The 25,370-nt window shown below is 48.3% G+C and overlaps 1 protein-coding gene across 1 annotated transcript in view; it reads left to right on the top strand.

The window, feature by feature from the left end:
* Nucleotides 1-25,370, top strand: part of LOC144752426 (uncharacterized) — a 1,170,660-nt gene that overhangs the window by 981,281 nt on the left and 164,009 nt on the right. Inside the window, exons 54-55 of the mRNA XM_078640356.1 lie at nt 4,650-4,703; nt 22,072-22,125. Coding sequence (XP_078496482.1) covers nt 4,650-4,703; nt 22,072-22,125 — 108 coding nt within the window. The remainder of the gene's footprint in view (nt 1-4,649; nt 4,704-22,071; nt 22,126-25,370) is intronic.

Below are 25,370 nucleotides of genomic sequence, written 5' to 3'. Positions count from 1 at the left end.
ATACCCCGCAGGCTCAGCAGTGGTTGGGTGGGTTTTTAGATACCTTTGGCCTTGTGGACTGCTGGCGACTGTTGCATCCTACTCAGCTCCAATACACCTTCCATTCTGGGGCTCATGGCAGTCTGTCTCGGCTGGATTATTTCCTGATGCCCGCTGCCCAATCATCGGCGGTTCGTGAGATTTTACATTTGCCGAGGGGTATTTCTGATCACTCGCCGCTCTGGCTTCGTTTCGAGGTTGGGGTAGAGGCGGCGGGCCGAGTGGCTCCCATTAACCCTTGGTATCTTTCCTCCCCTGAGACTCGTACCCTCTTGCTCAAGTCCATGGATGCATATTTCCTGGAAAACGAGGGGTCGGTCTCTTCGGCTGTGTCCCTGTGGGAAGCCTTTAAAACTGTGATTCGTGGACAGGCCCTTTCCTTGATTGTTGAAGCTAAGAGGGCAGGGAGGAGGGAGGTGGTGGACCTTGAGGGGGAGATCTCTGCTTTGGAGGACGAGTTGGAATCTGGTGTCACGCCTGAGAAACTCCATGCCCTGGGTCTAAAACAGTTTGCATATAAATCTCTGGTCACTGACGCTGCAAAGGTGATGTTTCGTGAGCAGCAGGGCAGATTGTACGATGTGGGTGACAAGGCGGGCAAACTCCTAGCGTGGTTGGACAAGAAAGAAAGAGTTAATCGTGTGGTGCCCGTGATTCAGTCTGCGAGTGGTGAGAATGTGATTGATCCGACCGCCATTGTTGATCGTTTTGCGGAATATTTCCGTGTGGTATATGCTCCCGTGTCTGTGAGGGATGTTGCCGACTCCCGCCTTCTTCTGCGTGATATCACTTTGCCCTGTGTCACCGACTTGGACCGTATTGCTTTGGACTCCCCTTTCACGAATGATGAGATAGCCAATGCAGTTCGATCGCTCCGTTCGGGCAAAGCATTGGGCCCGAACGGTTTGCCCATTGAGTTGTACAAATTACGCCCCGATAAGGTGGCGCCGTATCTCCGCGCCATGTTTCTAGAATCCCGTGAGCGGAACATACTTCCTTATGATCAGCGTCTGGCGACAATCGTCGTCATTCCCAAAGAGGGTAAACCGCGTGACCTCTGTTCCTCGTATAGGCCCATATCCCTATTAAATGTTGAACCTAAGGTGTTGGCTAAACTTTTGGCGACCCGTCTCCTTTCGGTTCTTGGGGAGTTGGTCCATCCGGATCAATCTGGCTTTATCCCGCATCGCAACACTGCTCTGAATTTACGTCGCCTCCACGGCGCGCTGGCGAGGGCGGGGCTTTTGACTGAACCGGCCATTTTGGCGTCCCTGGATGCCTCCATGGCCTTTGATACTGTGGAGTGGCCCTATTTATGGGCGACACTTGAGAAATTTGGATTCGGGTGCGAGTTTATTAGCTGGGTTAGGCTGTTGTACGCGGAACCTCTGGCGCAAGTTGTAGTGAACGGTAGAGTGTCGGCCCCTTTCTCCTTGGGCAGGGGTACCCGTCAGGGTTGCCCCTTGTCCCCTCTGTTGTTCGCGCTCGCTCTTGAACCATTGGCGGCCTGGCTCCGTTGGGAACCGTCCCTTAAAGGTATTCGTTGGGCCCCGGATTTCGAAGACCGCGTCTCGCTTTATGCGGACGACATCCTCTTGTACCTTACTTCTCCTCGCAAGTCTTTATCTGTTTTATTTGACGTTCTTGCGTCCTTTGGCGCTAACTCAGGCCTCGTCATCAACTGGTCTAAATCCTGTGTATACGTTTTATCTGGTATCTTGCCTCCGTTGCCGAGTAGACTTCCTCTTCAGGTGGTCCGGGATGGTTTCAAATACTTGGGGGTTTTTGTTACCTTGGATCCGTCCCTTCGTTTTGATCGTAATCTCCTTCCCCCGTTGCTTAGGCTCCGTTTGGACGTTGCCCGCTGGCGCAAACTTCCCCTGTCTCCACTGGGTCGGGCGGCCCTGTTTAAGATGATGTCACTACCGCGGTTTCTCTACGCTCTCCAGAATTATTATGATCCTATCCCCAAGACCTATTTTCGGGAGATTGAGAGCCTTCAGAGGCAACTTATTTGGGATGGGCGACCGCGCATTGCTCTCGCGAAACTTTCCATCCCGTGGTACGATGGGGGCATGGCGCTCCCCGATATTAAGAGATACTACTGGGCTTCCCATCTGTCCGCTATTAATCACGCTATGTTCTCGCCGGGTCGTAATCCGGCGTTTGAGATGGATAAACTTCAGCTTCCGGGAGGTGACTTTAACAGAGTGCTCTATTCTCGCTCCGCTGGGCGCCATCTTGTGGGACCTACTTTGACTGCTTTGACGGTGTGGCGTGCTGCGAATGTGAGCCTGGGCTGGGAGGATCGCTTGACGTTGGCGACGCCGCTTTATGCTTCAGAACGTCTGGGCGGTCTTTGGTCTTCCAAGGGTTTTGATCGTTGGGACTTGATTGGGATCTCTAAAGTGGGGGATGTATACTCTAAGGGTTCTGTGCGCCCGTTTCAGGCCCTCCAGGCTGACTACGGCCTGAGTAGTCGGGAATTCTTTCGTTATTTACAGATCAGGCACGCTTTGGTTTCGGTGTTTGCTCCTGGTGAGGTTCCTCCTGACTCTTCCCCACTTGAAGACCGTATCCTTGACGAACATCTTCCTGATAGCACTATCTCCCTGATCTATAAAAAGTTGATTAACAATCGGACTGACTTATTGGCCCGACTTCGGGAACAGTGGATGGGAGATGGGTTGGAACTTGATGATGAGGATTGGCAATCGGCCCTCTCCTCTCCGAAGGAGGTGGCTATACCGGCTCGACTCCGTCTGGTCCAATTGAAGATCCTTCATCGGGTGTACGTGACGGGACCGCGACTGATGGTGATGGGCTTTTCCTCCGATGGACTGTGTAAGCGTGGATGTGGTTTGCGTGCTACTTTCCTGCATATTCTTTGGGAGTGCCCGATGGTGGCTGCTTATTGGGTGGCTGTGCTTGATCTGATGACTGTGGTGACAGGGATATCCTTGCGTCCGGAACCTCGTCGCTGTCTTTTGAATGTTTGGGAGCCCACGGACTATTCGGTGGCACAGACTAGATGGGCCACCCTGGGCTATATGATTGCGAAGCGAGATATTGCGCAACTCTGGGGGGCCTCCAGGCCCCCTGCCCTCTCGCAATGGGAGGATAACATGGATTGGTCCATGTTCCGTGAGAAAACTGTCTATGTGGCCAGGGGCAGACCCAGGGCATGGGTGAAGGTGTGGGGTCAATGGAACGAATACCGTGGCGACATTTGTACTCCTCCCCTTGTGGACACTATCGAGATTACCCTGTCTCCTTAGGCTAGCGTTCCCGGAATCTTCATATAGGGACTGAGCTGGTGTCTCCGGCTCTCCCCCCTTCTTCTTCCTGATCTCTGCCCCCCTCCTCCCCCCCCCCCCCACTCCGCACTCCTTAGTGCTTAGGATATTGCTACTGCACTTCCGCTGCTGTCCCCCCCTTGCGTCCCTTGGGCTGACCTTCAGTGATACACTCTCGCCTTTCTGTATGTTTGTTCTTTCATATATATAAAACCTGTTTTTGTCCTGTATATAATGTGGAGTATTGCATTGTTGATTGACGGTTACCTCTGCGGGCATATATGATATGTGTCTACTCCTTTTTAGCGGCTGGCCCGTGTGGTTGTAGGCCCATCCTTGTACCTTTTTGCTTGCTCAAATAAAGGTTTTTAAAAAAAAAAAAAAAAAAAAACATTCCAATGCTTCTTTGTTCACAGCTCTGGCTGTGAACAAACGCTTCAGGGAACCTGAGGGGATTCCAATCCCCTCACGCTCCCAAAAGGCTTTGTTTTTTTTGTTAGAACATTCTGTCCTCTAGTGACAGAATGTTCTAATAGCCTTATAGCCCTTCGTAGATGGGCTATACCGCTATTAAAGTCCCTCTCCCTTGTTAAAGGCCCTCGCCTTCGGCTCGGGCCTTTAACGCTGGAGAGGGCCTTTAATAGCTGGTATAGCCCTCTACGGCGGGCTATAAGGCTATAATATATGTATACAATCAGTATTCCATACAGTACAAAATGATAGGGGTACAGAGATTAGCTGAAGAAGAATACATGAAATGAAGATAAGTGCTTTGGATTTCATTAAATATTTTGCCGGAGCTACAAGCTTTTGTGTGGAATAATCATTAGGACCAGATGAGTATTATCTTAGGACTTTAAACTGACTTAACAAATATGCTAACATTTCTAAGAGCTTTCGCAATTCAATAACTACATACATACATTTCTTAGTATTTGGAATTTGGCAATATAACCCCTTGAGCAAAAATAGGAAGGGGAGATTTGCAACTAGCGGTTGGTCAGTTTGACGTAAGGGTTGGGGAAATTGATCATTTATTACAACAGGTATAGACAGACCTTGAAAACAGAACATACAAGGATCCTCAAAAGCTTGGGTTTGCAAATTCCTGGTAGGAGGCAAATCTAGATGTGTTACTTGCATGGGCAAACCAGGGATTTTTGGTCTGCTTGTGTGCTGAACTGAGAAGGAATCTACATCGATAAAGCAGTAGTAATTGGATGAGAATCCTTAGAAAAGTAGTTATCATGCCTGATAAAGTAGGAAAATGACCTGTCAATGTATTTTTCATGTTGAGAATTATGCATCTTTCAGGGGAAACGTGGCAAGGCTGGTCAGAGATCACCCAGGGGTCCCCGTGGCCAAAAGGTAAGTGTTACTTCTCTCAAATTTTGTAATAGAAGTTTATCTTTTGGTTATGCTTAATGCACTCTCTCTCTCTTTTCTTAAGGATTAATTTGACTTAATGAATAAGTAAGGAGAAAATAATAGAAGGCTTTTGCAGATGTGTTCTTGGGCCTGGAAGGAAGGAACATTTTGTTCTGAGAACAAACTGTAGTACTGCTGGGGCCTTTTTCAATATGCTATTCTGCACAATTTATTCGATGATCGATCACTTGTATTAGGTTTCTCTTCTTCTTCCACTTACCCATGTGCAGGGCTGTCATAATGAATAAATCTTGTGTTGCACTGTTACCACTCCGAGATCTTTGTTTACTGTCATTATGGCATACCACCCATGGCCATTAGAGTACAATCATTTGCCTATGCTGTGAGTGTATCAGCGTTCCTCTTTGGTGTTAGTGCACTAATCTCTATAGCCCTGCAGTAATATCCATAACAGTCTACCACTAGCACACCATTCTGTAAGCATTTAAGTTCCTTGCTTGGTATTATGGCTTTAGCTTCCCCATGCACTGCCACTATATTGGTCACAGCTGTTGCTCTCACTGCACCAAAATGCACAAAATGACACCTTCCTACACTTACACTGTGTGTCACCTTCCCCTGCTACTTTGACCTTGAATACTCCTTATACTGTCTTGTGTGAATGGCCTATTCACTTCTACTTCCATTATAGATTTCATACAGCTCGGAGGATTAGTATCCACCCAGTTGCGAGACAGACATCACTGAATATGTTTAGAGTGATTTTAAATTTTCTATCAATATTAATGTTAAGTTCTCCATGACGTGTAACTGTTTTGTACGATACTCCACAGCCATTTTAATTCTCTTCATTGTTAGTAAGAAATTATTATAGACTCCTTCACAGAGGTTCCTTTTCATTATTGCTTTCCTGGGGATGTATGACGTTACAACGCATGCTATTACAACGCATGCCTTTACGACGCAAGTTTTTCAACGCAACTTTTACAACGACTTGCGTTGGGGGGCGCTGGATAGTGAATAGTTTAATTTACTATTCCAACTCCAGTCCCCGTGGATAGTAGGGAAGGTGTTGGAAACTATTCCCTATCCTAGAGCGCCCCCCTCCCCCCAGCGCAAGTCGTTGTAAAAGTTGCGTTGTAATGGTTGCGTCGTAAGGGTACTTCGTTGTAACAGTTGCGTTGTAAAGGATGTTTACCCTTTCCTGGATATGATGCGTTACAGACTTCCCTCCCACTCAGAGTCAAGGACAATTCAGCTATGATCCTGATGTTTCATTATTGCTTTCCTGGATATGATGCTTTACAGACCTTCCCTCCCAATCAGAGTCAAGAACAATTCGGCTATGATCTTGATGTTTCAGCTTAGGTCCTGGGTCTCAGTGAGAGTAGTTCTGAGTCTTCTTTGTTTTTGACCTCCTGCATTCTCCTCATCAATCATACCAGGTGGCATATGTGGGTTCTACACTGGGATCTGACATCACTGTGGGATCAGCACCAATGCAACCTGTCTGATCCTATCCAGGTTCTGGAGGAGTCTGCAGAAGACCTGGTGTGGTGGCTCAGCTGCAGTCGTACCGGCAGCAGACCCCCTTTTCTGCCCTAACCTGAGCTGACATTGGAGACAAATGAGTCACTGTTGGGTTGGAGAGGTCATCTGTGAGAGGTTTAGCTCAGAGGACTCTGGTCTACAGCAGATACTCATCTTCACATAGAACAGTTGGAGCTGTGGGCCATTTACCTAGTGCTGAAAAACTCTCTACCATTCTTAAATAGGAGTCTGGTTTATGTTCTCATCAACAACAACGCCCCCACGTGGTACAACAACAACCAGGGTAGAGTGGGGTCCTTGGTCAGGAGGTGCTTCACCTCTGGAATTGACTGGAGTGACAGAGCATTTTCCCTGGTCATGAGCCACCTGACAGGGCAAACAAGCTCAACCGACAGTGCCTGGTGGATCACAAATGAGGGTTAGACACCGAGGTGGCACAAGGCATCTTCAGTATTGGGAAGAACCCTAGCTAGATCTGTTCACCACCAGAGAGAACTTGCAATGCCATAACGTTTGTGCTTTGAAGCTTCCAAGAATGGTTTCTCTCAAGGATGTATGACTATACAGCACATACAATTATCACGCATGTCTTTTCCACTCATTTTTTACAACTCTGGTCTTTATCACGCATATGCCTTTACAACTCATTTGCCTTTACCAATCATATAAGTATAAATAAAGTAAGTTAAAATAAAGTATATATGTATAATGTATGTGTGTGTATTTATATATTATATATATATCGATAGTATATTTATTTTATTTATTTATAAAGTTTGTGTGTGTGTGTATATATATATATATATATATATATATATATATATATATATATATTATTTTTTATTTTGTTTCTTGGCTTTATTTGGGTTGGGGTGAACCCCAACCCCCTTCATTGGTTTTAAAAATAAATTATTATTTAGTTTTTATTGGAGGAACCATCCCAAACCTCCCTTTATTAATTACCCTTACCACCCTACCCATCTTTAAACCCTAAAAATACTTTTACCACCCTATGACCCTACCCACCCTGAACCCCTAAAAATACCCTTATCACCCAATACGCTTATCCACCCTTAAACCCTAAAAGTGCCCTTATCTCCTTATACCCACCCTTAGGCCCTAAAAATAACCTTACGCCCCTATACCCCTACCAACCTCTAAACTATGTAAACTCCCTCACATCCCTAACCCCTACAATTACCCTTACCATCCTATGCCCCTACGCACTCTAAACCCCAAAATATCCCTTACTACCCCATAACCTTAAAATCCCTTTACCACCCTATACACCTACCTACCCCTAAACCCTAAAACACCCTCTCAATCAAATACCAATAAATCCTAAAAAAAACCCTTACCACTCTATACCCCACCCACTCCTAAATCTGTGTGCACCAAGCACTGGAACAACTTTGTACAGACCCGTCAGGATTTCTCAATTTCACGATTTGCAAAAAACAAATTGCAAAATAAACATTTTTGTAAAAAGCCCACACTTCTTACAAAAGTGCCCATACAATGTAAAGAATACCAGACCACCTTGTATTGGTCCAGTAAATCACCACTGTGCCAAGAGAAGGAGAGCCTCACAGTAGGCAGGCGAGGTGTTGTTTGTTTATGTACTCCTCACCTGCCGGCTGTTTCCTGTTCTTCGCCGCCGATACCAGTCGAGAGGAGCCTGCACATTGGAAACCAGGAAACCGAGATCAGGTAGGTTATCACTGTCCCAACATTCAGCAGCAGTGTGCTTCCATTTCCTCCCCCGGGACACCTTAGCTGGGGGTGGGGAAATAGAAGGGTGAAATGGGTTGAAGGGACAAAAAAGCGTGGGGGGCACAAAAAGTTTTAAAAAGAAAAAAAAAGTGGGGGAGGGCAAAAAAAATAGAAAATGGGACTGCCGCCATAGGGCATGCAGCGGACCCGGGGGGTGGGGGGATGGGGGGAGCTCTATGCATCTTTGGGCCCACCACCCATAGGGGCTCAAGGTGGGCTCAGGAGGAGTATGTTTGCGAATACAGTTTCGGGCCCGCCAACCACGGGGCACGCAGTGGGCCCAGGTGTCAATATTTGTTCATTAAATTTAGGACCCGCAGCTCGTGGGCCCATCTTTTAATGCAGTTTGGGCACGCCAGCCACAGAGCAGGCGGCGGGTCCAAGGGCTTCTTTTTTTATTATGTTTCAGGCTTGCCGCCCACAGGGCATGTGGTGGGCCTAGGGGGCAATATTATTTAATTACATCTAGGTAGCGTCATGTCCATATTTGTTCCACAGAATGCGCTAATCCATGCCGCAATATTCTGGGGGTTCGGTTTGTACCTTGGTGTGGCACCCGCAATACTGATCCATTAAAGGCTATAATGTTGGCCATCCTTTTATTTGTTTTCTCTTTAGCACAACAAAAACTTGCATTTGGCAAAGTTTAAGGTTATCTGTCTGCCCTTTCAGCTTTTTTACGTTTACCTGACCAACTGTCCCTGTTCAAATCAATCATTATGATGAGATTTTTAAAATGTTTGAATCACTTATTTACCTCAAAAGCCTTTGGGATGCCACAGTGGGATCTTAGTTTGGATCTCACTTTTCTCATGCGTATGCCATTCAAACCCATGCACAGCTACCACTTACATCTTTTGACTTTTAAGACCATGTTTCTGGTAAAAGGCGACCTTTGCTCGTCATGTGAGCAAACTGCACGCTCTCTCTGTGCAACCTTCTTGTACCACCTTCTTTCCAGACAAATTGGTAATGGGGACCCAAATGAACTTCTTGCCAAAAGTGATTATGGCCTTTCACTGTGGACAATCCATCACTCTTGCAACTTTGTTTGCCCTGCCTCACAGCTCAAAGGAGGAGGAAAGACTTCAACTGCCGGATCCTAAAAGATGTTTGATTTTGTATATCATTCGCACCAAGGACCATTGGGTGGACGTTCAGCTACTTGTAGGTATCTCAGGGGCAAGGCAGTCAGAATGGATACTAAATTCAAATAGCAGAGCACTGCCCGTCTAAAAGTTCAAACTGACTGGCATGCAGTCAGATAAAAATGTATTTTCCAAACGTTGAACACTCCAAATGACACAGTCTTGATCATAAGTAGATCGTTTTAACAAATTGTTGACACGTAGATGATACAGCCGAACAGCCGACACATGTTTACTTTTTCAAGGCTCTAACAGAGAAGTCAATGGCATTTATAACTCCACTTGGTCCACATGGTTTGAGTTAAACAGTAACGAGTATCTAAAAACTACTCCATCTTTTCTGTGATCATGGAGGTAGAAATTGCACGGCTATTCACTAGTAAGTATCAGTAAGCTGAGAGAACTCAGACCAGTTTGCTGAGTAGGGGCCAAAGTATCAAGCCCTCAGGAAGTATGGTAATCTTCCTTTAAAATCAAATAAAGTGCAGCTCTCAGCTCTCAGCCTGCAAGTAAATCTTGCACAGAGAATATACAGTTTAGAATGGACTTTGTTTAGGAGAATAGTCCTCTTTCTCATGATCAGCTTCACATTGGCAGAGAAGCAGCCTCCAGAAGGACAGAGGACCAATTCCACCATGATCAAGGGGCTATCAGTGGTCCTAATTTAGGAATCTGCACACTGGTATTGCTGGACTCTCGCTGGGGTGGCACTTCTATGCACCTCCATTTGTCACTTCCGGAGAAGAATAAGCTGCCATGGAGCCCACAACGCCACCTACTGGCACACTGGACCAATACTGTTAAAGGTTCAGGATCCAGTCTAGCGCCAAGGGATATTCTGAAGATGAGGAATCTGTGGTCAGATTAGATAGAGAATCCACCAGAAAGAGCATCACTGAAGGTAAATAATGTGCTTGTTAAGTTCAAAAGTAATAAATAATAATGAAGTTATGAATATTTAAAGTTTCATAGAAAAAAATCAAAAGGTGCCCATAGGTACAATGAATGCATTACCTAAAAACTGCCACCTGGAGCTGCTTTTGCATCAGAAACAAAAACAAGTAAATGTAGGATTGAGCTGACAAGAATGGAAACCACTATGGAGGAATATGTTTGACGACAAGGATACTAGGCAGCTGATTGGCCCATAGGAGGAACCAGTAAAGACGACCGCAATAGAGACTTCTGCTAGAATAGAGCGGACCTGAATGGAATCCATTATGCAGTGAAGAAATCTGTCTCCAATAGGGTGCCTATGAGTGGAAGGTTCTTATTAGCCATCTGTGAGTATTTAGAGGGAGAGCTTCTTTGCATAACAGTCTAGAGAGAATGCGTGAACGTGCCAGGAACCTGACCTTATTACGGTAAGGGGACCGCCACTATAGAAGATGACTCTGTGGCTTTACTAGAGCAACATAAGGAGGAGAAGTAATGAATTTGTGTTTACTGACGCTTTTGAATTGAATGCAATTTGAAATTAGGGTTGGAGGATAAGGCTAAATATAAGGCTGATTGTTTGAAAGCACCTAGTTGTTTAGGCAGGAGAGTTTTAAGTTTTTGCAAGTGGTTTTAATAACCTGTTGCCTTAGGAAACTGCTGAACAAGAAGCTTTAGATTGGCTATACATTTTGATATTGCTATATAAAAGCACTCTCAGTATAACTGGAACAAGTTAGCTTGATAAGGGGTGCGTAATCTAATGCAGGTGCCCATAGATAAGGATGGTATACTGCTGCTTAATGGGGATCAATTGATCTGCTTAGTTTTTTCACTGTAGCATACAGTGGGGAATGCTCAGTGATGCAAGGTTATGGATTTCAACAGAAGCTTGCCTAGATGGAGAGGAACTCAATGGATGATAAATGTGCTTTCTCATATAAAAAAGATTCATGGCGTTTAATGTGATTGTAATAGAACATTGGGAAATTGAAGCTTATAGCTTATTTTTTCCCCCTCTTGTCCACATAGGAGGTCTCTTTTCTAATCACTGATCTGGAAAATTGTACCTTACGAGTATACTACTGCTCATGGTGATTTTATTAGATATTTTTAGTGTAAGTATTCTATTATGTAATTTTTGATGAATTAAATGTTGATGAGAATGTTCAATGGAACATGTCACACTTAAAGGGTTTCTTTGCATAATGGATAATGGGGGGCTTAGATTCAAGGAAATTAATTCTGTAACATTTCAAAGTCTGTTGAAGGGGGGAAACACGTTGGCTGGGATGGATGTTCAATATGTGAAGAATAAAGTGTTTTGTCTAGTTGTGTGTTTATGAACTAAATGGATGAAGAATCTTTGTACACAACTGGATGGGATTTAATATGATTATATTCTCTTTCTCTCCTTAATATGGGTAATATTCCAATGCCCCAGTGATTATATGGAGAGCGCTCCCTATTCTGTGGTGGGACCTTTTTCTGAAGTATAGCGCTACATAGTGAATCGGAACACTAGCACCTGTGCAATCACTAAAAGCCCACTACTGCTCTGTTTGGTGTATGGGGTGTAACCATTTTTACAGTATATCATTAGGGAACGTATGCATGCTGTGTCACTGAATGGCAGTGTGATATTTTGCCGCATCCAATGATAATTTCACAAAATTACACTTTCATACCAAAAGATATCTTTCAAGTATTGTAGGATCTGCTTTCATGCTTACCATTACTTTTTGCTGATCTGCTTTCATGGTTACCCCTACTTTTTGCTGGTGTCAGTATGTTTTTTTTACTAGTCTGACTGGGGCCTCCTAATCAGGACCCCAGTCACTGTACGTCCTCCCCAAATTGACCAGTACGTCTGCACCTCCACAATTGGCTACTGGTGTACCCTTGTAACTCCCTAGTACATGGTAATAAGGTACCCAGGGCATAGCTACACCAGGGGACTTCCATGGGCTGCAACATGTATTGTGCCACCCATGAGAGACTACTTAAACTGTGACTACAGGCCTCCCAATGCAGCCTGTGTGCAGCCTTTGTGAGTTGGCGCTTGCACCTCTCATGGCATATATGTTTCCTTATATCTGAGGGCACTGCACTTAAAACCAATGGCAGGCCTTTCAGTCCTTAAGGCAGGGTTCCCCAATAGAAATCAATGGGGAAGTTTTGAAGAAGGACCCTTCAGTGGACCCTGAAGAAATCCCATGGAAGACAGAAGGTTGGAGAGTCACAGACCTCATCGCAGGGATGAGTTCTCTCTGACTCCTTCACAGGGGGTGACTCCAGCCCTGTGTCTGGATCGGGGAGCAGTAACTCCGCTACCTCTGAGAGATGCAACGCCTCCACCGTTGCCGAAGTCAACCACTCCACCTCCGGGGTCTCTGGCGCCGCAATCCGAGACAAATTTAGGGACTCCCCAAATGGATGCAGAGCCTGTGGTATCAGATCCAAAGTATCCTGCTTTCCTGGTTCCAGGATCAGATCCTTTGCATTTTTAAATGCGATATCTGAAAGAGACACGTTAGTGATAGATTCCTTACCATAGAATATCCTCAGGCGTCAGACTGGATCCGGAAAGTTTTTGCTATCAGTACTCCTGCGCGTCAGTAGATGGCGTCATGAGGCTCCGCGTCCGCACTGACGTCAGTTCTTTCTTTTTCCGCGCCAGTAAGCGCAGATCCGGTTAGAGCACGTACCTCAGTCATACTTGGACAATATTTTTGAGACTTTTGTGTCGTGTTGGTTTTCTCTAGTGCGAGTAGGAATGCTTGGTTTTTAAGTCTCGTTGGACCTGCTGCCGTAATATGTCAGTGGCGGACCCTCACAACGTCTGTCTCTACTGCCTGGAGCATGACCATGACTCCCGGTCCTGTCAGGACTGTAGGGCTATGGCCCCAAAGGCCTTGAGGGAGCGGTGCCGGAAGTTGCTTGAAGTTAGGCACTCGTCCCAGTGCCGTTCGAGGTCCAGGGGTCGTTCCCGTGACTGCTCACGGAGTCATCATCACTGCTCCTCCGGTTCCAAGTCTTCACCCTCGGATTCGGGTAAGAGATGTCATAAAAAGAAGTCGAAGAAGGGTTGTCACTCTCCAACGTCCCCCCCGTCGGTCCTCGGATGCAGACGAGGGTGACAGGGGCTCCGTCCCTGCAGCTCCTTTGGAGCCTGGGAGTCCCGTGGCCTACCCGCCTTACCCGGGTCCATCGGCGACTCCCGCACAAATGCAAGAATTCCTTGCTGCCATGGTCCGGCTGTTATGGCCTCGGGCCCCCGCCGGCGTGCCTTCGGGCCCCGTGGTCCCGTGTCAGGATCCTGCAGGTCCGTCGACTCCTCCTGCAGATCCAGCCCCGGCATCACCAGCGGCTCCGGCCCCTGCACCGCAGGATCCTGCGGCGCTGGCTCTTGCCACGGCGCCAAGAGGTCCCATGCCACTGGCTCTGGCCCCGGCGCTGCCCTCGGCTCCGCCGGCGGCGCCCCAGTGGATACAGCTGGTTCCGCGTCTGCTCCGGTTGCCGAATGGTTTTGTCCCCACCTGGGATCCGAATTGAGAATCGGCGCTGGCTCGGCTCCCTCCCCGATCCCAGCCCCACCGCTGAGGCCTGTGCCGACTGCGCCGGTGGTGGAGGACGATTGGGAGGGGTCCGAGGACCCTTTTGCTCGTCAGTGTGATTCTGAGCAGGACTGGGTGGACAACTTGGAGGAGTCTGGCAGCCTTGACGTCTCCTCTGATCCGGGGTTTGTCTCTCCCCCGCCCACTATGGAGGAAGGTGCCTCGTATACGGTGGTGCTCCTTCGGGCAGCTGAGGTCCTTAACCTCGATCTTCCCACGGTGACCCTTAAGAATAATCTCCTCACTGAGGTGCTCCAGTCGGCCTCCACTTCATCTAAGCCACTGCTGCCCTTTAACGATGTCCTCACTGAAGTCTTGTTGGGCACTTGGTTGCGGCCAGCCACAGGGGCTCCTGTGGGTAAGAACGTCGCCAGGCGCCATCGCCAGGCGCCATCGCCCGGCGCCGGGTGACCCTGCCTTTCTGACCACTCATCCCACACCGGAGAGTCTAGTCATTCAAGCTTCGACGTCCCCGAGTGCTTTTTTCATGGCTCCGCCGGATAAGGACTCTAAGAAGCTGGAACAGTTTGGCAAGCTGCCGTTCTCATCGGTCAGATTAGGGCTGCGGTCGGTGAACACCGCGTGCCTTTTGGGCTGCTATTCCCATGTGGTATGGGATACCATTACTGAGGTGTTGCCTCAGTGCTCGGAGGAGGTCCAGACTGTGCTGTCTCAGGATGTGGCTGAGGGTAAGGACGCTGCTAGGATCGCCATTCGTTGTGGCTTGGACACCGCAGACTCCCTCGGTAGAGAAATATGCACGCCTGTGGCGCTTTGTCGCCACGCCTGGTTGCGGTCCACCGTGTTCTCCCTGGACGTCCAGAGCTCACTCATGGATATGCCCTTTGACGGCACTCGCCTGTTTGGTGATAAGGCCTACACTGCACTTGAGCGTTTTAAGGACTCTCGAGCTACGGCCAAGTCCTTGGGCCTTTCCACCACGGGCCCGGCCACATCTCCCTTTCTTTCCTTTGCTGGCCATGGCAGAAGCGCCCCTGCTAGTCCCTTCAGCCAAAAGCCTGCGCAGAACCAAACTCAGCATGCCCGTGGGCGTGTAGGCCACCGGGGTTGCTCCGGGGGCCTGCGTGAGAGTCAGTCCACCTCCGGCCCCGTGTCGTCAACCTCGAAGCCTTCCTAGTCTGAGCTTCATGTCGCACCCCACGCCGGTGGGTAGCAGGGTTCGTCATCACCATCTCCATTGGCGTTCTGTCACTTCCGACAAGTGGGTGCTGCAACTCATCAGGAGGGGTTACCCCCTCCGCTTCGAGTTTAACCCCCCAGCCATGCCGCCTCGATTCCACCGCATGTCAGGGGATCACTTTGCGCTTCTCCAACAGGAAGTCAGGGCCCTCTTGGCCAAGGGGGCCATCAAGCACGTTCCTGGGCAGGAAGTAGGATGTGGTTGTTATTCCCACTACTTTCTGGCCCCCAAGAAGGACTAAGGGGGCTTGTGTCTCATCTTGGACCTCAGGGGCATCAATCGCTTCCTCTGAAAGAAGTTCAAGATGTTGACTCTGGCTCAGGTCTTCGCTGCCCTCGACACTGGAGACTGGATGGTAGCGTTAGACTTGCAGGACGCATACTTTCACATCCCCGTCCTGCCGGCCCACCGGCGTTACGTGCTGTTCACAGTAGGCCAGGAGCATTTTCAGTTTGACGTGCTCCCCTTTGGCCTTACCAGTGCCCCTTGGGTGTTCACGAAAGGGATGGCGGTGGTCGCAGCTTCTCTGCGCAGGTCAGGGGTGTCAGTCTTCCCCTACCTCGACGACTGGTTGTTGAAGGCGGGCTCACCTCAGGCAGTCGTCACCCACCTTCAGACTATGGCCGACCTCCTGCACTTGCTGGGGTTCTCCATCAATGTGCCGAAGTCACACCTGAGTCCCTCTCAGAAGCTCCCCTTCATCGGAGAGGTTCTGGACTCGACGCAGTTTCTGGTTTATTCCCTGAGCAGCGAGTCCGGGATATTCAGGCTATGATTCCGATCTTTCAGCCTCTATCCCGGGTTTCAGTCAGGATGATCCTCCGGCTCCTGGGCCTGATGGCCTCCTGTATCCTGCTAGTGCAGAATGCCAGATGGCATATGCGGGCTCTGCAGTGGGACCTGAAGTTCCAGTGGGCACAGCATCAGGGCAACCTGTCTGATCACGTCCAGATCTCGGAGGGCATTGCACAACACTTACAGTGGTGGCTCACGAATCACGATTCGATAAATGGCAGATCCCTCTCCCTTCTCCAACTTGAGCACACACTGGTGACAGATGCGTCCCTCCTGGGATGGAAGGCCACTTGGGAGAGGCGGTGATCAGAGGTCTCTGGTCTCCAGCGGAGTCCCGGCTCCATATCAACCTTTTGGAGCTTCGGGCGATCTACTTGCACTGGATGCATTCCTTCCCTCTGTCCGGGGCAGTGTAGTGCAGGTGTTTAGACAACACCACTGCCATGTGGTATTGCAATAAACAGGGCGGGATGGGGTCGTAGACCCTATGATAGGAGGCTCTGCGCCTTTGGACATGGCTGGAACATCAGGGCATTACCTTGGTGGTTCAACACCTGGCAGGTTCTCTGAACATCAGGGCGGACGAACTCAGCCGCCGGTGCATGATGGATCACGAATGGTGTCTGCACTCGGACGTAGTGCAAGATCTCTTTCAGCAGTGGGGAGAGCCTTGGTTAGATCTATTCGCCACCGAAGAGAACACGCAATGTCGTCAGTTCTACGCGTTGGAATTTCCAAGGCGGCACTCGCTTGGCGACGCTTTTCATCATGAGTGGTGTTGGGGTCTCTTGTACACCTTTCCACCTATACCACTTCTGCCTAGAGTGCTGAAGAAGATTTAGCGTGACTGAGCCCAAGTCATTCTTGTGGCTCCGGATTGGGCATGAAGATACTGGTATCCCGAGCTACTCAGCATGGCGATCGATCCCCGATCCGACTGCCTCTTTGGGAGGATCTTCTGTCGCAGCAGCAGGGGACGGTCCTCCACCCAAACCTGTCCAGCCTCCACCTCCATGCGTGGAGATTGAGCGGCGACAGTTGACAGATTTCGATCTTCCTCCCGAAGTCTGTGATGTCATTCTGGCAGCCAGGCGTCCCTCCACAAAAAACGGTATATGCCTGCAGGTGAAACAAGTTTGTGGCATGGTGCACTGCGAAGGCTGTGGATCCCCTTTCTGCCCCTCTTTCTGAGGTTCTTTAGTTCCTTATTTCTTCGGCCCAGCAGGGCCCTGCTTTGGGCACTATCAAAGGTTGTCTTTTGGCCATTTCCGCCTTTCTACAGCTTCCTGATCAGCGTTCTCTTTTTAAGTCCCTGGTTGTAAATCGTTTTCTAAAAGGCATTATGCACACGTTCCCTCCAGTGCCGTTCATCATCCCTCAGGGGGACTCAAACCTTGTCTTGACGCTTCTGATGTGTGCTCCCTTCGAGCCCGTTCATAACTGTCCTTTACATCTTCTCACTCGCAAGACGGCTTTCCTGGAAGCTATCACCTCTGCCAGAAGAGTCTGTGAGCTCCAGGCTCTTTCTTCTAAACCTCCTTTCTTTTCTGTTCATCCGGACAAGGTGGTTGGTTCGGAGGACCTGTCCTTCTTTCTTGCCAAAGGTTATCACGCTCTTCCACATCAGGCAGACCATCACTTTGCTCACCTTCTTTCTGCCTCCGCATCCTCCCAGAGAGGAAGAGAGAGGCTCTACTGTCTGGACCCAAAACGTGCGCTCTCCATCTACCTGAGCCGCACACAACATTTCTGGGTGATGACCAGCTCTTTGTTGGCTACGTGGGCGTCAAAAAAGGTTGGGCCGTGCACAAACGTGCAATCTCTCGGTGGGTCATTCTCTGCATCAAGGCCTGTTATTCGTTGGCTAAGAAACATCTACTGACAGCACTACCTCAATGCGAATGGATGTTGTGAAACCCCCTTGCTGCCTATCACCCGACACCCGTCCCCTCCAGCTATGCTCCTGCCATCGCCTATATGCTCCCCCCCACAGTTTTGTCCCCCCAGTTGCATGACGTCACCACTATGCGAACTGTACAGGCCCTGACACAACGACCCCCACAGCAGGGACTTCTACAGCTACTGTTCCTCTTTGTCCTCCCATGTGGGGATTACTGCCTGCATCCCTGCTTACTTACCAGTTTGAGAAGCCTGTATTGTTCAGTGGATGAAATGCCAAATTGCCTTGATTTATATGCAGAAAAGTTGCGTGATTGGCTGACCACGGCTGAATGTTGACACCGCGCCAGCAGATGATTCATCCTGTTTTATGCTTGCAGATGCAACAATAAAAACAAGTTTAAAAAAAAAAAAAATTCGTTGGCTAAGAAGGAGCCTGTGGGGCTGCATGCCCATTCCACCAGGGCAACTGCAGCAACTACTGCCTTGGGACACGGCGTTCCCTTGCAGGACATTTGTCAGGCAGCTACGTGGGCCTCGCTGCACACGTTTACCAAGCATTACTGCCTTGACAGTCATGTCTGGAGAGACGGCTTCTTTGGCCGTTCTGTTCTCCGTAACTTTCTTGTGTAATCTTGTTAGCAGACCCACCACCGGGGTTGGTATTGCTGGGGTATCTATTCCAAAGTAAGGAATCTATCACTAACGTGTCTCTTTCAGATGCACAAGTTACTGCTTGTGTAATAATATATCTGTAAGAGACATTAGTTAGTGATAGATTCCTTACCGCCCCACCCATCCTCCCCGTTCTGTGAACTGTTTACTAGGGTTAAGGAAATCCCTTTCAGCGCCCTAGTTTCATGGCACCAGTAGACGTTTTTTTGCATGGCTCTGGGTTCCTGGCGCGGAAAGTCGTGCACAGAACTGACGTCCGCGCGCATCGGTGGCGCCTAAGTAGTCTCTGTGACGTCATCTCGGCGCATACGACGTCAGCGACGGATGGCGAGCCGCCCGACGCCACCTACTGACGTGCAGGGGTACTGCTAGCAAAAACTTTCCGGATCCATTCTGATGCCTGGGGATATTCTAAGGTAAGGAATCCAACTAATTTCTCTTACAGATATATTGTTACACAAGTAGTAAGGTGTGCGTTTGGCTCATTCGCCTGAGCATCGGACCCTACTGGTGCACCTGTTGCCCCATGGATCAGTTGGCATATTCCCTGGGAAGTTTGCCACCTCACTCTTCCGAGGCACTCATGCCTTTCATGTCTATGGCTCCAGGGAGTTGGCCTCTTCCAACGTCACCGTTGCAGTCTTTAGAGTGATGAGTTCCACTAGATGGTTTATCCCCTGCACTGTTTGGTACCAAACCGGTGACGATTCAACCTCGACTGGCTTTGACTCCTGTTCCTGTGGATGTCCCTTTGACGCTGATCTCGAAGTCACTGGCGCCGCGTCTGGTGCCGCCAACGCCGGTTCCGAGGATACGGTCTTGGAGAGAGGCTCAAAGGCTGTTGGAGGAAGAAGAGAACCAGGAGGAACATGGAGGGGCTGAGGAAAGGGAGATTGTAGATCCTGACCCGGATTCTGAGGGTTTGCAGGAGGCTAGTGACCTGCAAACCTCTCCTGAGTGTCTGTTTTCATCACCAAACGGCTTGCCAATGCAGGAGGTGAACTCATATCACACTGTGATAAGAAAGGCTGAACACCTCTTGGAGTTGCCTCTTCCTGCAGCAGAATTGAGGTCTAATATTCAAACGTAGGTTCTTCATTCTCCTTCCTCTATTTCAGAACCTGTACTTCACTTCAATGAGGCATTGACAGAGCCCAGATGCCTGGTAAAAGCCAATGTCCACTCCAGCAGTTTCCAGGACCAAGGCAAGGAGGTATAAGGTGGCTCCTGGTATCTTGCTTTTCTGTCCGACCATCCTTCGCCGGAAAGCTTAGCGGCATTGCTTCATGTTCTTTGAGGCTGCCACAAATGCCACATGCCTTTTCGGTCGCTACATCCATGCCGTCATGGACTGAGCCAGGGAGGTTGTCCCAAAATTGCCCGAGGCGGAACAAGTGTATTTCTCAGAGATTTTGGCAGATGCCCAAGCTGCTGCCCTTCAAGTGACACAATCTGGTCTGGACAGTTCCAATTAAGAAGTTGGGATGATCTGTGGCTTCTAGGAGACATGTATGGTTGCGTGCTTTGGGATTCTCGTCTGATGTTCAGGCTACTTTGCTGGATTTGGCATTCGATGGATCTCGCCTGTTTGGGGCTAATGCGGATTCAACACTGCATCTCTTTAAGGACAGTAAAACCAGGGTGAGGTATTTGAGGCTTCAGTCTCAATGCAGGAGCTTTTGGCAATTCCCCAAGGTTTGTGGTTTTGGATAAACTTGCCAGGCAATAGCCGCCGCAACAGCAGGCAAATCCCTTGTCAGGTACTACTGCGGACAGGGCAAAGGTTGTCTGCGTGGTGCTGCTCTACAGCAAGTCTCCTCTTCTTCCTCCTCTTCTGCCCCTCCAGCTGGTGTGGCAAGGAAGCAGCTCTAGCTCCACCATCCTAGAGCATACTTGTCCTGTGGGAGGAAGGGGTGGCCCATTTTCTACAGCACTGGAGGTCTGTTTCCACAGATCTGTGGTTGTTGAACATCATATAGAATCGGTGTGCCCTACCCTTCTGGGAGTTTCCACCTCAGGCTTTTGCTCGGAAGAGCATCTTCTGCTTCTCCTTCAGGAACTTCTGTCATTGCTGCAAAAGAGTGCAATCAAGGTGGTTAAGGAGAAGGAAAGGGGTCATGGGTTGCTACTCCCGGTACTTCCTGATTCCCAAAAGGGACGGTAATTTATGGCCGATCCTCGACCTCAGGGTTTTGAATTTTTACACCAAACAAGAGAAATTCAATTTGTTGACCCTGGCTCAAGTTCTTGGGCTGGAGAAGGAATACTGGATGGTGTTGATTGATTTACAGGATGCATATTTTCACATTCCCAACCTGAAGTTGCATCGGAAGTATCTTCAATTTATGATGGGCTCTCAGAATTATCAGTTTTCAGTCCTTCCATTTGGTCTTACTTCCGCACCTCGAGTCTTCACAAAGGTGATGGCGGTGGTGGCAGCAGATCTCAGAAGGTCAGGATTCCTGTTTTTCCTTATCTGGATGACTGACTGCTCAAAGCAAAGTCACCAGATATGGTGCTGCATCAGACATGGCTAGGCAGGTTGGGCTGTACTGTTCCCATGACGCTTAGGGTCAAGACTGATTTGCATATAGCTGTGTCTGAACTGGGGTGGCGAAGTGAGCTAAAGAACAATGATGGATTCAACCCAGATCTATGACTGGGTGTGAGTGTTTGAAAAGTTTCAGCGCTCCATCCATCATCTCCTTGTGTTTGCTTTGTTCACCCTAAGTTGGCAGGATATGCCCAGATGTGCCCTTGCTCACTTTGCCACGGGATTCAAGCTAGCCTGGCTGATGAGGGGTGTTACCCTTAAACCGGTTCCAGGATGCTTGTTTCCAGTCCGGGGAAGAACATGCATGGCAGTTCAGGCTGGACTGTTACCATGAGGAGAGGGTCAAGACTTATTTGCATATGTCTGGGCCTGAACTGGGGTGGGGAAGTGAGCTAAAGAACGATGTTTGATTCAACCCAGATCTGTGACTGCCTGTAAAGTTTTAGTGCTCCTTCCATCATCTCCTCGTGTTTGCTATGATTAAGAATTTCCAGGTTTGGTTGTGTTTGTATACTGTGGATATTTGTGAAAATGTTGTTGGTTCACCCGTACACCTTGAAGGCACGGAAAAAATGGGTGGAACTGACGTTAGTATGCAAACAAGGTTTTTTTATGGCTCTGATGACATCACGCAGAGTCGTGTGCAGAGCCGTTCCATTGTGATATCGTTGTGAATGTGGGAGAGCCGAGGAGGAAAGTTTCTGTGGAATGCTGCACATTGGGGTAATTCAGAAGGTGGGGAATCCACAGGCAGATACTGCATCCACCAGAAAAAGCATTATCGAAGTTAAGTAACTTGTTCACATGGCATCACATCAGAGTTCTATGGCCATGGCTCCACTAACCCAATTCTGTTTCACAACATGTCATGATCTTTTACCTTACATGATATCTCCCCAGTGTGGCCTCAGATTCCTTGACTTCCATCACATTTTCTGACAATACCCCCTCATATTTTCTCAGTGTGTCACAGTCACCATGGCTTACATGGTTGTAGCTCAGTCTCTTGATCTGCATCACACTTCTATTACCTGTACTCTCATGAAGATGGTCATGATCTTAAAGGCATTGTAATGTGTTCTCCAAAAACTCTACAATCTTAGAGTACATGTAGACCCTTGTTGCTTCTGTCACAAAGTACCTAATGTACATTGTGCAATATGTACCTGATTTTAATTTCGTTTTTCGTTTTTCTCAGGGTGCAGTTGGAGACCCAGGACCAGAGGGGCCTGAAGGGCCACAGGGACCTTATGTAAGTCGAAACTGAAAAACTGTCTGGCTGGGTTTATAACAATCTGTTACTTGCATGGGTTCTGTGACTGGGCCTCCAATAGAGAGTGGGATCTTGACATAAAGGGTTGAGTGTGGCTGGTGAGTTTCAGTTGTGTTTCAACATTTTTCATTGTGCAGTGGTGATTTAAATCTTTATTCAGCCCCCTCTGATCTAACTCTTATTTTTCATTTCAACTTTATTGCTTGATCCCTTTTCTGCCTCATCTGACCACAATCCCTTTTTTCCCTTCTTTCCCTCTGTCCTTGCAGTACATCTCCACATAGATATTTCTCCTGTCTCCCTTTTTGCCTTCCATCTCCTTTCATCATTTGTTTCCTCCTTACAATGTCTCCTTTCTTTCCACTTGTTCACTTCTTTTTCCTTTGTCCCCTTGTCTTACTTGTATACTTTATTTCAACTGTACCAACATTTGATCCTATTTATCATCTTCCTCTTCCTATATTATCTCATCCTTCTTAATTAATGTATTTTTTCTCTTTTCTCAATTGCTTTCTACCTGCTTCACTAAAGTCTTGCAGCCTAGACATAACTTGGCTGAGCCTTGCTGCCATTCAGAGAAGCCCCTGACATTCTCATGGGCACCTGGGCTAAACCTTGTTCCTGACCATCTGTAAATAGGCGGCACAATGCCACAGACCTTTTGCAGATGACCCTACTTTTTTTGATGCAACACCCTACTCCTAAGGGCTTGGTGGTTCAGCATTCCACTAGCAGGATCAATACCAACTCTTTCCCTACGACCTCTTTATCGAGTGTCGAAGAAAATTGAGGCATTTGGGAAACTAGTTTTCTCCTCATCCAGACTTATATTTTGATCTATCAACAGCAGCTGCTTGCTGGGTGATACTCACACTCATTATGGGACATGGTTCAGAGAATTTTTGCCAGAAGTGTTGACGGAATTCCAACACAACCTGGTGCAGACTATCCTGGATGGCCAGGAAGCAGCTAAATATGTCATAGGGTCAGACATGGACCCAACCTGCTGCTTAGGCAGAGCAGTTGGGTCTAGCATGATGATCCAGTGGCACACATGGATCAACAGGTTTCTCGTGTGACATCCAGGTGTTACTCATGGATATACCTTTCAACAGGTCTCGCCTATTTTGCAAGAAGACTGATTCCTCCTTCAAGTGCTTTAAGGAAAGCAGAACAACAGCATTCTCTCTCGGTCTTTCCATGCCCCCAAAGCAGCATTCCCAACAGTTTCACCCCTTTCAAGGCGTCACTAGGGGTTTGACATGCAGGCAATGCTAAGACTCGCCACCCGTTCAACAGGCACCCCGTCTCTTCGGGCTCAGGATAGGGGATCCAGCAGACAGCATCCTGGCCCACAGGGACTATTGACCTCCCAACCCCCTGCCTCTCCTGCAGCAGCCTTCAAGCTGCTTTAGTTTGCCCTTAGTGGCACAGAACTACAATGTGGGAGGCAGAATCAGTCATTTTATCTATGGGTGGCAGGCCATAACATCCAACAAGTGGGTTCTACAGATAGTTTAATGAGATACGCCCTGCCATTCCCTTCCAAACTGCCACATCTTCCACAGGCCTTCTCTCCAGATCAGCTAGTTCAGGAGATTCGGGTTATGATCTGAATGTTTCAGCCTCAATCCTGGTTCACAAAGAATCTGAGGTTTCTTGGACTATTGAACTCTTGCGTGCTTTGGGATTCTCGTCTGATGTCCAGGCTAATTTGATGGATCTGCCCTTTGACGAATCTTATCTCTTTGGAGGCGAAGGTGGACTCGAGCTTGGAGCATTTCAAGGACACTCCTGCTACTGCCACATCCTTCTGCCTCTCAGTAACACCCCGTAGCCAGTCTAGCTTTCACCCCTTTTTCAGCCGTGCCAACCATATTCCAGCCACCGTCCTTCGCCAACTTCTCACGTTGTGAGAGGACGTGGGCGCGGCTCATTCAAGCTCTCAGAGTCTGACTCTGCAAGACCATGCTACTCCAGTTGGAGGACCACTGAAGGTCTATAAAATCGGACAAGTTGGTCTTACAGATTGTTCAGGGGCGCTATTATCTGCCTTTCCTTTCTTTTCCTCCTCCTATTTGGCCACTTCAAGAATGGCTGGTGGAGGATCTTCTAACTTTACTCCAAGGGGGCTATAGTGGAGATCTCGGTTTCAGAATTAGGCAGTGGTTGCTATTCCCGCTACTTTCTGATTTCAAGGAAGACCAAAGGGTTTGAGGCCATTTTAGATCTTCGGAACATCAATCTCTTCCTCAAAAAAGAGAAGTTTAAGATTCTCATGTTGGCTCAGGTGGTCTGCTCTTGACTAAGGAGACTGGATGGTGGCGTTGGACCTGCAGGATGTGTATTTTCACATCCCCATCCTGCCGGGCCACAGAAGTTACCTACGGTTCAAGGTAGGCCACAAGCACTTTCAGTTTACCGTGCTACCTTTTGGCCTTACCAGCACCCCTCGGGTATTCACCAAGGTGATGGCGGTGGTGGCAGCTTATATACGCAGGTTAGGGATCTGAGTCTTTCTCTACTCAACGAGTGGCTGTTGAAGGCATCCGCCACCCAGGCTGTCCTCTCCCACCTCCAGACTACGGCGGACCTCCTTCATTTGCTGGAGTTCTCTATAAATGAGCATAAGTCAGACCTGACTCCCTCTCAGACGCTCTCTGTAGGGGGGTGGCTTAGTATATGATGCACACTTATTTGAGTGAAGCTCTTTTCACTAATCCAGGCAACCCTTATGGTGATTTTAGTGGTCTAAGACAACCAAAGAATGCTCTCTAAGTGGTAGATGTGGAGAGCATCCTTCAGGCTTATCCAGATGGAGTGTTAAGCAGCTTGTTTTACCAGATCTAATCATGTAGTGTAGGTTAAACGAAAAAGAACCTATATGTCTATTTAATATACAGAACTCACTAACACATACCAATGTACCCTACCCTACCCGGAGATATAAACACAAATACACAATAATACTTCAATTGCAATAGGTAAGTAAGCACAAAATACAGTGGTCTCCTGGGGAAGACCAAACCATATACTAAAAAGGTGGAATGCGAACTACGACCGAAGTCCCGACTTGAACCAGGAGACTCAGAGGCACTGGAACCACCCAAGGTAAGTATCCAGGAGCCCTCCTGAGGCTGTGTGCAAAGTGGAAACACAGCTGCATACTCAATAGAGGTCTACTGGAAAATCGCGGTTGCAGTGTTGAAGAAGGACCCCTCCCA

The sequence above is a fragment of the Lissotriton helveticus genome, chromosome 5_1 (assembly GCF_964261635.1).
Source record: "Lissotriton helveticus chromosome 5_1, aLisHel1.1, whole genome shotgun sequence".
Classification (NCBI taxonomy): Eukaryota; Metazoa; Chordata; class Amphibia; order Caudata; family Salamandridae; genus Lissotriton; species Lissotriton helveticus.
The sequence above is the reverse complement of the archived record's forward strand: the minus strand, read 5'-3'. Positions and strand labels throughout refer to the sequence as shown.